Source organism: Archocentrus centrarchus, chromosome 8 (genome assembly GCF_007364275.1).
Source record: "Archocentrus centrarchus isolate MPI-CPG fArcCen1 chromosome 8, fArcCen1, whole genome shotgun sequence".
NCBI classification, from domain to species: domain Eukaryota; kingdom Metazoa; phylum Chordata; class Actinopteri; order Cichliformes; family Cichlidae; genus Archocentrus; species Archocentrus centrarchus.
Genome location: NC_044353.1, coordinates 10,866,897 through 10,881,021, shown reverse-complemented (window position 1 = coordinate 10,881,021; position 14,125 = coordinate 10,866,897). Strand labels below are relative to the sequence as shown.

At 44.7% G+C, this 14,125-nt stretch overlaps 1 protein-coding gene across 1 annotated transcript in view; it reads left to right on the top strand.

Annotated features, from left to right (window-relative positions):
- Positions 1-517: 517 nt before the first annotated feature.
- The window catches only part of ep300b (EP300 lysine acetyltransferase b), a 33,933-nt gene continuing 20,325 nt past the window's right edge, over positions 518-14,125 (top strand). The window contains 14 exon segments of the mRNA XM_030735026.1: positions 518-2,599; positions 4,407-5,008; positions 6,153-6,332; positions 8,668-8,965; positions 9,379-9,492; positions 9,660-9,902; positions 10,897-11,002; positions 11,090-11,218; positions 11,352-11,469; positions 11,576-11,759; positions 11,992-12,069; positions 12,752-12,837; positions 13,032-13,184; positions 13,303-13,803. Of these exon segments, the coding sequence (XP_030590886.1) occupies positions 2,506-2,599; positions 4,407-5,008; positions 6,153-6,332; positions 8,668-8,965; positions 9,379-9,492; positions 9,660-9,902; positions 10,897-11,002; positions 11,090-11,218; positions 11,352-11,469; positions 11,576-11,759; positions 11,992-12,069; positions 12,752-12,837; positions 13,032-13,184; positions 13,303-13,803 (2,886 nt within the window). The 5' untranslated portion in view covers positions 518-2,505.

The following is a 14,125-nucleotide window of genomic DNA, read 5'->3' as shown; positions in this document are numbered from 1 at the left end:
GCAGACACAACACTGTTTCATCCCTTGAGTTAGGTACTTTTTTTGTTACGTTTGAATAATTTAGAGCAAAATATAAAAAAAATGCGGGGTTGCTCAAAACTTTTGTACAGCACTGTATGTAATTTGTGTTGCTGTTATTTGGCTTATTTAGCCTATGTAGATGCGTTAAACTTTTACTTTATACTACGTTGGTACTATAATGTGGAAACAAAGCGTAAGTAAAATATTGCAAAACTGTACTTTTCTACATTTTACTAAACAAGTCGCTCTCCACTCCCACTGTAGTGAAAGCTGTTGTATTTGATAAAAGTGGAGCACCACCGTCCCCTGCAGATTGAAATCGGCGTAAATCTGCCGAAAAGAGCACGGAACCGGTTTCCGGACACTCCCGAACATTTCCGAAGACAACCTCCACTCTTCTTCCCTTCGTCGCGCACTCTCCCTCCTCCCCCCCGTTCACGCCTAATGTTGCTGTACCTCAAACCCTCCCCCCGTATCAGAGGAGTAGAAACAACAAGCCGCCATTTTGTTTGTGCGGACAGACCGTCAGAAACAGGAGGAGATAACCGAGAGAAGGAGCGACTCCGGCGACCCACGGCAGCCGCTCCGGGAACCGCCGGGGGACGAAAGAGTGGCCAAATCCGCGTCCGCGTTATCCAGAGAGAGAAAGCAGCAGGGAAAAGATAAGACGTCAGTGGAGGGAAAAGCGACTCGGTGACATATATATGTGTGTGTATATGTATGCATGAGAAGGAAATACTCCGAAAAATCCAAGGAAGGGGGTGTTTGCGGAGCGGAGACGGGGAGGAGAGGCGGAAGAGGGCTCTGTCTCGTAACGAGGGGGGAGAAAAATCTTCAAATAAAGGGAAAATATCAACATGAAAAATCATTATGTGTCCGTCGCGGAGGAAGGAGAGAGCCCGCATAGACAATTATATAAATAAATTGCTGCCGGGCAGAAGAGAGAGGTGGAAAGGAAGACGGGTTTAAAGAGAAGGGGGGAAAATTGCCAGGATCAACGCGAAGGGGGGCATTCACCATCACAAAGAGTCAATGAGAGGATTTTGTCAGCCCAAAATATTTCAAGGGGGTGGGAGGGTGTCAGCATTATTGTGCCGATCTGAAGCTTTCCGCTTCCGAAATAGCCGTAATTTCTCAGCGAGTCGCCGTCAGATTTTGATCCATTTTTCGCCTGTCGGCGTAGCTCCTGCTTTTTGCTTTACAGCTTTCTGTTTTTGCCTCCTTGCGTGGCCAAGACGTCCATAAAAAAAAAAAAACAAAAAAAAAAAAACGGGGAGAGGTGATATTTTTGAGACTTTAGCGATCACGCTTTTCCATCATCTGTGATTTCAAGTGTTTTTAAAACCAGGGGAGGAACCTCTCCAGGACTATAAGATAAGTAACCCAACAGACCGTCCTCTGCAAGGGAAAAAAAACTGATTGGATCAATCTGACTGCTCGCTGATTGGCAGTTTTCGCTGCGATCATCCTCGAGAACTGTACGGTCGAAGAGATAAAGTGTGCATGCGGAAAGATTGCACAAGAACTGTGATTTTTTTTTTCTTTTTTCCTTTTTTTTGTTGGAAGATCTGATATTTGCAGCCGTGCTCGACTGCAACACATCTCGCGCAAGGGGGTTGCAACAACCATTACGTGCAATACCAGTGTGTTCTTTCTGACCCAGTGCCTTGCATGGTCAAACACTTAAGTGCACAAATAAGTCGGCATGTACATGCACAACGGAAGTCTTGCATGGGAATACACCCGCAATAGATTTTATTTTTATCAGAGATACTGCAAGTCCGGTGTGTTGCCCTTTTTGTGCAACTGACTGATTTTTCCAGTCACTTTAAAGCCAGTAAGCTGTTTTTTTTTTTTCCTCTGTTGCACCGGAGAGTAAAAGCTTTTGAGGGAAAATCAGTGGCACTGACGGCAGTGAGAGGCTCTAACTGTTGCATGAGAAAGCCGCCTCCTGGAGTTAACACAGGGGGGAAAAAAACAAACTCCTGGCTTCTGTTTGCTGGATCACAGTTGCCGTTTTTGTGCCCTGACAAATTGCTCTGCCCCCCCTTACTCCTCTGCCTTGGAGCAATTCGGATTTGAAACGGAGGATTTCTCCGCCGACTATGGCGGGCAGGACTCAGTGCAGTACGGAGGACGGATCTTGGGACGGTTTTTCTGTCGCAGAAGAGGCTACATGAGGTTGTCAGAGGGCCGCACGCTTGCCTTTTTTGCCGACTCCACCTTCCCACCTCCTCCTCCTCAAATCTGTGAAGAAACAAAATCTCCGACTGGGGAGGGGGACTGATATCTGCAGAGAGGAATAAACCGAGCGGGGAGGACTGAAGGAGCTCCAACACTGCTGTCCTCTCTCCCCTGCCGTCCCCCCCGAGCGGTGGGGGAACGATCAGAAAGGTTTCTTAAAAGGACTCAGAGACGCAGATAAAGGGGGATTACATTTGCCCTCAGTGGATCTACAGCATTTATTTTAATTCGTCAAAAAATATGGCCGATAATGTCCTGGAGTCCGGCCCGCCTTCAGCCAAGAGGCCCAAGTTGTCCTCTCCTGCTCTCTCGGTGTCTGCCAGTGATGGAAACGGTAAATATTTTGCATGTATTACTCCGCTGAATAAAATATAAACCAGCTTCACTGTGGGTGTATAAAATTGCCGGTCCGTTGTGCAAGTCCCTGCAGAGTTGGCACTAGTTGCTCTGACTGAAATCTTCCACAGTTGCTGCTTTTAAACAGCAACGTGTTGGTATCTCGGTTTAAAAAGCTGCTAATCTAAGAGTTTTGGGCCCCTAGTGAGGAAACATGCTGTAGATGCGGTGGCAAGAGCAACTTTCCAGCAGTTATGTTTTGATGCGTTAGCCTCAAGAGGCTAACTAGCAGCAACTCTGGGATCCACCTCCAAACAATGGAAGAGGCGAGTCACCCCGGTTTGCTTCAAGTTGTATAGCTACTTTTGAATTTGTTAATTGGAAGAATTAAAGTGCCTACACATTAAGCACCAGGTTTCTTGGATATCCCGGGAAAAAAACAGAGAAAGTTACAGTTTCCGTGGTAGCTTTGAGAGAAATGAGGTTAATCGAGCAGCTAGCCAGTAGCTAGGCAGAAAACTCCACCAGACACCGGCTCAGCTGAGCTCCGCATCTGGCTAGCAAAGACAAAAACCTCCGTGAGCACAGTTTTTCTGTGTATCCGTCGATAACCAGCGGCTCTACGGAGAAAAATGCCCTCTGCGCTATGATTAGTCTTGTTAGCCGTGAGCTTACTCGCTTTTTTTACTTGAACTATTATCGTATACAAGCTAGCTATTGTTTGACTTTAATAAGTTGGGGCAGAGCGTCCTCGTCCCGCAAAAGTTACAGCTTTTTAAAAATTTGATTACTGCTGCCGAGTTTAACTTAAAGAGTAAACCAGCCACAGTCTTTGAAATGTCTTCTTTAGTTCCCTTTGTTCAGAGCCTTTTGGCTTTTCAGACGTACTAAGGGAGTCCATTCTGGTTCTCCGTCCCCATTGTTTGGCTACAGGGCGACGCTGCGCCGCACTTAGGGCAGCTCACTGTTCAGAAATGATTCAAAGAGGCAGACCTGCTCAATGCGCTTCACCTCGATCGTGAATTTAAAACTACTATTGCGAAGAATTTCAGGTGAACATACTGAACGAGAGGCTGTGAAATCTTGGCATCACTTTCTCCTGCTGCACGAAGTTGTGACTGCAGAGAGCCTGAATGATAAGCTCAGTTTTAAAGTACTTGTACCAATACCTGAGAACTATATTCCGCTGTATCAGAGTAAAAGTATGTGAATTTCACCCTTGGGTCCTCTTTAATTACTCACATGACCTAAGGTAGAGAGAGCAGGAGCGGATTCAAAGGTCAGAAAGGGATGCAGCTTGTCTCATACGTCATACACGTATGAACATTTCATTTCTGTATAGCAGCACAGATTTGTGCCAGCATGTCACAAACATCATAAAAATGTAGGTTGTCACTATTATATTGGATTTTATATTTAATTAAAGGTCTAATAAAAAAAAATTATCATTTTAATGTGCCTCCCATGGCAATAGATTTGACTTCTTACACTTCCCTGCAGTTTGTGCTCTTAAACTGTAGAACTGCAGCTCAAATGTACACACCTACCAAGGTGCTGCAGTGTTTACCTCTGTGGCTTCTCACCCTGTCCCCACTCCATGTATGGCACCCAACCAAACCACAAACTGAGGCCTTGGGGAGAGGTACAGGCTGTGAGAGGCAGCTACTGCTGGTGTTGTTGCCTAGCTATTGGCTCTATAATAGTTGATCATTTAAAAAAAAAAAAAAAAAAAAATGCCTATTAACTGAATGAAGTCTCTAGTTTTCTGGCTGGTAAAAGTTCTGTTTTTCTTCCTGTGTGCCTAGATTTCGGTTCACTCTTTGAACTGGAGCATGACCTACCAGATGAGCTCATAAGTTCTTCAGACTTGGGACTGACCAATGGAGGGGATGCCAACCAACTCCACAGCAGCCTTGGAGGGGTCGGAGGAGGAATTGGTGTGGGAGGAGCTCAGGATGCAGCTGCGAAACACCAGCAGCTGTCTGAGCTTTTGCGTGCAGGAGCAGCACCACAGCAGGGTGGCCCCACTTCCAATAATACACCATCCGGGGCATCCATGGGGATGCTGGGGGGTGTCAGTGTTGCCCCTGGTGGACATCAAGGCATGCCTGCCCAGAGCCAAACACAGCAACCTGGATTAATGCAGCAGGTTGGAATGGTTGGAACACTCAATCGGGCAATGGTGGGAGCCCAGAAAGGCAATGCTGGACAGCAGCCTCAGCAGGGGCTGATAGGGGGGCAGGTGGTGAATGGCTCACCTAGAATGGGCTATCCTGGCAATGCTGGAATGGGAAACAATAGTAATCTTTTGGCAGACGGTCTCCAACATCAGCAGCAAGGCGGTCAGCAAATGGGGGCTGGCGGTCAGGCAGGAATGAGACCGCAGCAGCCTGGAGCACTGAACAAGGTAGGCACATTCAAAGCAGCTATCATTTGTTGTAAATTACAATTTTTAAGAGACTAAGCTGGTCAAAGTGGTAGTTTAAACATAGTGTGGCTTTTGCACACTGCGAAATACTTTAAATATGAGAAAATCCTCAGCAGTAAAGGGGTCTTATATGTATATGAAAATGTTTTTAGTCCTGTTTTTTGTAAAGTAACAGCTTTACAATAAGTTATAAGTATTGGAGGTGTGCCTGTTAGTCTGCTTACATTTATGTAAAATGTTAAAGTTTGAAATGACTGCTAAAGATTGGTGGGATCTGTCCAATTAGAGCGGTTAAAGCTGTAGGCTGATGATGTGTAGTTGTTGCTCATGTAAAACTGCTGTTCTACAGCACAGGTGCAGACTGAAGTGTGGTTACATGTTGGATGCACAGCTGCATCACAGTTTGTTCTGTGGTATCGATGGTTAACCCACTTGCTAGCCGCATGACGATTGGGATTTTCTTCTAGAGGTGTAAAGACGTTATCAGAAAAGACTGTTAAAATGATTTAAATGAGCTTTTATCTCTTTGTTTGTTTACATCTCTGTGACTGTTTGTCATGATCTCCTGTTGTTGAAACATCAGTAACACATCTGCAGTTTGGTTTCTTTTATTACTTTGATTCTGTCGTATGTCCTCAAAGGAAATCAAACTGTTTTTGTTCACATTTAAACCCAGTAAATTGCTTTATTTTCTTTTCGAGTTCGTTAATGGGGATCAGCAGTTTATTTAGATGCGTACACACAGCAGCAGGTTACCACCCACCTCGCAGTGCTTCTACTAAAGGATCACTCTTATTGTAGTTTAAGCTGTGATTTGCTGCCGAGATGGCCGTCTAGTTTGGGTGGATGCTGAATACAATCACTGATACTAAAATTGTTTTCTGAGTTGAAAACGTGGCAGTTAGATCATATCCAAGCTACAAATTTATTATGGATAACAAGTACAGTAAATGAACAGTTATCATGTTATTTAAAATGTTTTGATTGGCTGGTTAAAGCACATGTTGCGCAAAGTAAACTTTGAAACAGTTTCTTATTACACTTTTTTCCTCACATTATCTCGCTCTCCTCCTTTTTCTTCTTTTTGAACCACCCCCCCACCCTTTTTTCCACAATTTTTCAGATGAATATGATGGCCAATGCGGGCCCCTATGGTGGTCCGTACGGCCAGACTGCTGGCCAGGGGCTGCCTGGAGCAGGGCTGGGCCCACAGCTTCAGAATAAAGCAGGCCTCCCCAGCAATATGGCTGCACAGTTCAGCATGGACAAGAAGGCACCAGCGGGTCAAGGCATGCCTGGGATGGTAGGATTTGTTAGTTTATCTTTCTTATAGCTGGTTAAACTCTGCAGCCCACATAGAAGCCTGTTGTCTCCTACTGTAGATTAAACACACATCTAAATATCGAATGAGATTCCAACTGGAAGAAAAAAATCTGAGGATATTTTCCGTTATCCTGACTGTGTTAAAGATATCCCATGAAAGCTCCCAAACCAACAGTTTATGTTGGTTTGGGAGAAAAAACTGTTGCCTCCAACAGTTTATGTATTTTTCCAATATCGACAGTTGGCAGATGTGTGGGGCTGGGGTAAAGTAGACGAGAGAGCTTAAACTTATTACCCTATTCTTTACACAACTGCTTTGTGTAGGTATGAACACACAGCTTTCAAAGGTGATTTGATTACATGACTTATAAATTAGTGCACATTTTCAGAGCCACAGATGGGAATTTCATTTCATGTTATTTTGAACCTTTAATTGCAAGATGTCATTTATGATGTGCAGTTTAAAGATAGGTAGTGTCCAGATGAACACTTTCTGTTCCCCCTAACAGCCTTTCCACTATAACGTCCCCGTCATTTTTTTCCACTTCACATCATTGTTCTTGAGTTATCAGCTTGCATCAATATGCGGTTCTCTTTATTTTTTTTTATCGTCTTTTCCCTTAAATCTTGGAACTGTCGCCGGCCCTGGCTTGTAACAGTAATGTAATGTAACAGTCCCGTGACTTGCACGTTGCTCACTAACTGGCGTAGAGTCATAGCATGATTTACGTTCCTGTTCTGCTCCAGTGTCTGCTGACTACTGGACCTTGGTTGCCAATAAAAGAAAAGGCAGGCACTCTTCATATCCACCTTCATCTGAAATGCCATCGAGAAATGGGTTTATTGTCCTGGAAGAACTTCACCATTCTGCTCCATCAACTGAGCTCTCCAATCATCCTCTGGAAGAGTCTTGGCTAAACCTGGTACCCAGGCAGGATTGCGATCCAGCAGCGCAATCTCACCCGTGCCCCAGTGATTCACCCGGCATGAGATCTGGGATAGTAGCCTGGCAGCCTCACTCTTTTTCCCCAGCTCAACATTCAATTGTGTCGCCTAGTTGCCTACTTAACCACTGAGCCAGGCTGGTGCCCAATGTCCACTTCTTTAACGCAGTCACACACACTTCTTTCCTGGTGTCACAACATCTGACATACCGGTCAAACTTAATGCTCTCCTGCCGACACTTCCAGCCTCAATTAACAGAATAATTAGCTGTGTTGGCATCAGTGACATCAGTCAGAGCTGATAAAAACTGATTTTTAACAGCCTCCTTGGATCTTCTGAAGTCAATTGGAATGACAGCGTTTATATCTGGCCCCACTCCTACTCTCAGCTGCAAGACACTCGATTTAGTAGAGAAACCAGTCTCCACACTTGGCTTCAGTCAGTTTGTAGGGGTCATGGAGTTGGCTTCATTTACAACTTCCAACTTGTTTTGAAGTCGTCATTATCTCTTTGGAAAAGATGGGCTGCATCCAAATAAAGAGGGCATTAAGCGACTCTCACAAGTCTGACACCAACGGCAAGAAATTAGTGACTCTTTGCTAATTAACTGCTTGTTATGTTGTCTTAAAGAGACACAGTGTAGTGGAGGGATTTTTAGTAAAGTAGGTCAAATCACCCTTATAATAATCCCACCTACCTCAGAGAGATGAATCATGAAGATCAACCAAAAGCCCCAGGAGTGTAGTGTCAGATTGCAGTGACTCACTGCAGGTTGTTAACTTAGTCCGTGTGTTTGGATTTACAAGCAGCCCCCAGTTTTTGAGTTCATTCCCATTTCCAATTAAATGAGCAGGTAGATGTTCTGTCACCTTTTCTCAACTGTTGTGTGATATATTGGGGTATAAAGTATTGCTCAGTCAGACTCTGATCATCATTAGCCTATAGAGGTGATCAGCATTCAGCTGAGCACTGTCACCTGCATTGTTACGTTTTGCCATTTGGCTGTAGTTAAAAACAGGATTTATTTGTGCCTTTCAGCAGGCTCTTTCATGCTTAAGAATCTTGTCCTGTTTTTAATTAGTAAATAGCTGAAAGCATCATTCTGAAGTAGTAGACACATTTCTCATTTCTTCCCAGATTAGTTTACTGTTTGTTAAAGCATGTACCTCAGTACTCCTGAGTTCATTAAACTGCTAAAATATACGGCAGTAAGATTTTGGCATCCACACTTGCCGCAAGAAGTATTGGAAAATGGCTCACTGAGTGTTCGCTGTTCAGCTGTTATCAGAATGGGCACTGGAAGTGATCCCTTTGCTGTGGATAATTCTTTTTAACTTCACCTGTGCCTGTTCTGCGCTCTCCATCCTAAGACACCTCAGCAGCAGCAGCCTGGAGGCGGCGTATCGGTCAGCGGAGCAGCAGCAGTGGGAGGGACGCAGGTTGGACTCAATGCTGTGGGGGCCGGACCCGGCGCTACACCTCCTACTGCAGACCCTGAGAAGCGGAAGCTGATTCAACAGCAGCTGGTCCTCTTGCTCCACGCGCACAAGTGCCAGCGGAGGGAGCAGGCCAACGGCGAAGTACGGCAGTGCAACCTGCCTCACTGTCGCACCATGAAGAACGTGCTGAACCACATGACTCACTGCCAGCTTGGCAAGTCCTGCCAGGGTGAGTCTGTTGAATTACACCGATAGCTGGTTTATACGGTGTGTGGTTTATATTATAAACACGATGCAGTCATGTATCTGGAGCACTTCTTTTTTTTTTTTTTTTTTTCTTTAAATCCCTCTTGGTTTGCCTCCCAGTTTTTCCTCGGTATCAGGATGAGTTATTCTGTCTTCAGCTGGCTGTTTTACTGTAATTCCTCCTTGTCTCGCTGAGTCTCCATCTGGACATAGTTTTGTTATACTGAATGACTCACACAATAACTTACTATCTTTTTACTCTATTTTCTTTTTTTTTCTCTTATCCTTGTCATGTTAATCATCTCTCTCCTTCACTCCGTCACCATTTCCCTCCGCTTGCTCTCCATCTTTTATTTCCTTTTCTAAAACATTTGTTCATTCCTCTGTCTCCTCCAGTGGCACACTGTGCCTCATCCAGACAGATCATTTCTCATTGGAAGAATTGCACACGACACGACTGTCCCGTCTGCCTGCCACTGAAAAATGCTGGAGACAAGAGGAACCAGCAACGTGAGTCTTTCTCACTCTTTGGCTGTGTGTGCACCTTGTAGATTTGTACAGATTCACTGCTTTCATCAATTATTATTTCTAATTTAAACATTAAAGTGCATCACAGTGGGCTAGAATTCATGGTACTCATCTCTTGTTAACTCTGTTTCTTCCTCCCATCACCACAGCTCTTGTCAACAGTACAGGGGTGGGTTTAGTGAACTCTTTAGGTTCAGGTGTGCCAGGAGGACAGTCCAGCACACCGAACCTGAACCCACCCAACCAGATCGACCCCAGCTCCATAGAGAGGGCCTATGCTGCGCTGGGCCTCACTTACCAGGGCAACCAGATGCCACAGCAGCCACCACAGGCCAGCGTGCCAAACCAGGGGCTGCAGGGGCAGCCTGGAATGAGGACTGTAAACACCATGGGTTAGTGTGTAATACTAGTATGTGTATCACTGGGTATATGAAAATCCAACAGGAACATTTCTGAACATGCATGATCTTCATCTCTGGGGAACGCCTTAAGCGGCCATGTAATGTCAAACCAAGATATTTCAGAAACTTTAAATGAGCTGTATAAAGTTGTTCAGAGCTTCTCGTCAGTTAGTGGAGCTGCCTCAGGTGTCATCAAAGGGCCTAAACTTGTAACTTTACCTGTAACTTTAGTTTTTGCTGAGTGCTCTTTGGTTCATCCTTAATCTTTTACAGCTCTCCACTGAAGTTACAGCTTAGTGAGATTGAATGCAACAGTGTATGCAAACATAGTTTGTTTTTCTTCCCCAGAGACAAGTAAGAGTGTAGTCACATCAGGCTTGGTTTCCTTGTACCGTACACCTCTGCTGGCCTGTATTCACACTGTGCTTAACGATCCATACCCAAGTACGCTTCAGTTTGTCTCAGCATCGCAGCTCCTCTTTCCTGCACTTGCTCTTTTTTTCCTCGCACACAGACATGCATGTGAAGAGTGTGCTTGCAGAGCACGAGGTCCATGATTTTATGGATTAAGTAGGGCTGTTTTTAGAAATGTGAGAAACGGTCTTCTCACATGCCTTATAGATTTGTTAATTATTTAACAACTATTTTCACGGTGCCAGCTGTCATTGTAAAAGCGCTAGATTTTTGTGCTTTGGCGTGGTTTGCGATCACACCAGATGTTTACCATGCCCAAGTCCAACTGAACCGTGTACTGGGATCAGTATGCACTGATCACACTAGTCAAATCAACTGGACTTTGGCAGCCAGATGTGATTAGGTATGATACAGATGGCACAGTGTGAGTACACCCTAAAAGCTAAAGGAGTCACTTTACATATTCTAGTTCTTTGGGATGAAATATAAAGGCAAATGGCAACACTGAACAGTTACTGCTGTCAGTGGTTGCTGTTATAGAATTCAGAAGATATCATTTTTCCATTTCCAGGGGGAAACTCTATGGGGGTGAATGGTGGAGTTGGGGTGCAGCCCCCCAACCAACATTCCAGTCTACTGCCAGATGCCATGTTGCACAACTGCATGAGCGCACAGAGGTCAGACTACCTTTCACTGGTCACAGCTATTTACTTTTTCTTCAGTCAGGCTGCAAATCTTAACTTCTCGTCTCCCGTTTCCCTCAGTCTGATGAATGATGGTGTGGGGAACCTTGGCTCCTTGCCCACAGCTACTTCACCTTCTGCTGCAGGCATGAGGAAGTCTTGGCATGAAGACATCACACAAGACCTCCGCAACCACCTTGTCCACAAGCTGTGAGTCTGTCGTGTCCTGCAAACGTTCCAACAAAACAGAGCCGATGAAATTAATAAGCAAGTTATTTCCAACAGTGGGTGTAATGGTAATTGTAGCTGTACATTTTTCCTGCATGTGTGTGTGTGAGAGCAGGGTGCAGGCCATTTTCCCCACTCCTGACCCAGCTGCTCTAAAGGACCGGCGGATGGATAATCTGGTGGCTTATGCACGAAAAGTAGAGGGAGACATGTACGAGTCAGCCAACAGTAGGGTAAGAAACCAGCGTGACTGTCATACAGAATGAAGACCTTTTTTATATCACTGTTACGCACTGTTGAAATTCATGCTGTAAAATCCTTTTGTTGTGACCCTTCTAGGCAGAGTATTACCACCTGCTGGCAGAGAAGATCTACAAAATCCAAAAGGAGCTGGAAGAGAAGAGGAGGACACGGCTCCAGAAGCAGGGCATGATGTCGGGCCAGCCTGGCATTGCCTCCACAGGCCTCCCACAGGGGCCTCCTGGTATGGGACAGCCTCCCATGCCCCCTGGGCAACCCCCCAGTGAGTAAACATAATGTTATTACCTCAATCACACGCTTGTTTACACATACTGCTGGCATACAAATAATCAAATTGACTTCTCAACTTTTAGAGCCACTCGGCTCTAAAATGTTGCCTGGCACTGAGCAAAACTATCTAATCAAAAATTAAATGTAGGTCAGGGGCAAAGGTGTCATTTTGAAGTAGAAAATAAGCTCACTTTGATTCCTGTAACTCCTTATTGTTCTGTCAGATGGTCCTCACGCCGATCCGTCCATGGTCAGACCAGCCGGGCCCAATCAGATGGTCAACAGGATGCAGAACCCAGCAGGTACATCTTTAACAAGTATAAGTGACATTAAGTCAGAGGATTGTTGATATGTGTATATGTGTATGTAAATACTGTATTTTTAGAGAGGAAATCTAGATGAGTTTTAAAAAAATGTATGTAAGGAGTGGCTGTTCCCAGTTGTGGAAATGTTTGGTGGAGGAGGCATATTAAAGGGATGGTTCACCCAAATTATGAGCAGATATTTATTTCTTTCTCTCTGCTGCCATCCCAATACAACAGAGGTGAGCCGAATTTTGTTTGTGGTTTTCATTTTAAAAAATTTTGCCAGCAGTTGATGTTAAATATTAAAAATCTGCAGACTTTTTTTAAAATTCAAACTTTTTACCAAGGAAAATTGTCATTTTATAAACTGCTGATTTAACTACAATAATATGGTTATCACCTTAATCTTTGTGAACTAGAGGTCAGACATCTTCAGAAAAAGTTTTAGCCATCTTTAGACAACAGTTAACCTTTCTACTTAACTTGAATGCAAGAATTTTAAAATGCTTCACACCAGATTTTTCCTCTGTGTTTGTTATGGTGGGAGACCTATACACTGCCAGCCACAACCAGGAAATACTTATTTAATATATCTGCATCATCTAAGCAGTGCAAGCTGCAGCAATGCCCAGTGAAAAGTGTTTTGACATGTCTCATTTTTGTCCTGATTCATTTTTAGGAATGAACCAGTTTGGTCAGATGGGGATGCAGTCAATGGGTCAGAGGTCGACACCTCCTCTTCCTCTTAATCCTCAAATGAACCAGGTTGGTACCACGGCTGCATTATCTGCCATTACTTTGGGTTTATATGAACATCATGGTTAGAAGTCACAGATAATTTGCCACAGTTAATACTTGTGCATCTAAAAGATAAACATTAATTTGTTGACTCACGTGCTGTGAAAAAAGCTCTAATTGCTGTAGAACAAGTTACATGATATGATTTCTTTTGTTTTCAGATGGGTATGGGAACAACTAGGGTGGGTCAGCCTAACACCACACAGTTACAGAACCAGTACCTCCCTCCAGGCCAGTTTCCCGGGTCCAGTCCAGGACTTGGTTCTGGTCCTGTTGGCATGAATCAGCCAGGAACGCAGAATGCTGTATCAGCGGTAAGGATTAAGTTGGGGAGTGATAGTACTTTGTAACAGGTTTGAGTGCCATTTGGAACAATTGTAAGTTTCAAAGAGGAGGATTAAACATAATCTCGTGTCCTACCCTATGTATCAGAACCAGATGTCCACACCACCATCCCTCCCAGCCAGCAGCCCTGCACCCCAGTCCGCCCCTTCTCTTCCAAGCTCTGGGGCTTCCGGAGGTTCCATGGGGTCTGTGAATGCCGGTGGCACTGGGCCGTTACCCAGCCTGCCTCCATCCTCCACCCAGCCCAACTCTTTCCCTCACTGTCCACCAATCAGAAACTCACCATCACCAGCACGCAGCTTAACACCTCAACCTCATCAGACGCCCCCAACGTTACCTGGTTGTCAGACCCCGCAGCCGCAGACGCCCAGCACACCCCAGCTCCCCGCTCCACAGCACCCCCAGCAGCAGCAACAACAAGCCTCGCAGCAGATACAGCCATCAGGGCAGGTGGTGAACTCTGAGAAAGCTAATCAGCTTCCACAGCAGACACTTGGGGACGTGGCCTCCTCGGGCCCTCAAACAAATCAGATTTCTTCAGTGCTGAACCAGAATGCTCACGTGCCATTACAGCAACCACGGACCCCGGTGAGGCTCTTTTTATTTTGCTTGCTCTTACTCCACAACCTTTTTTTTGTTTTGTTTTGCTTGTTTTCCCATAAGACTAAGCCTTTAGCCTAACTAAAGTTGTATGAGTCTTTGGTGTTGAATTGTGTGGTGCCCTTGGTTCCCTGTCCAATTCTTTTTTTTTTTTTTTGCATTCACAGAAATATGAGGGAAAAAAAACACGAGGGAAAAAAAATCATCATGTTTAGTTTAGCAGATGACTGTGCAAACCCAGCGTAACATGTTGTGTGATTTCTAACTTGACTTTTCTAAACTTCACTCCATCTCTATCCTCTGTGTCTCA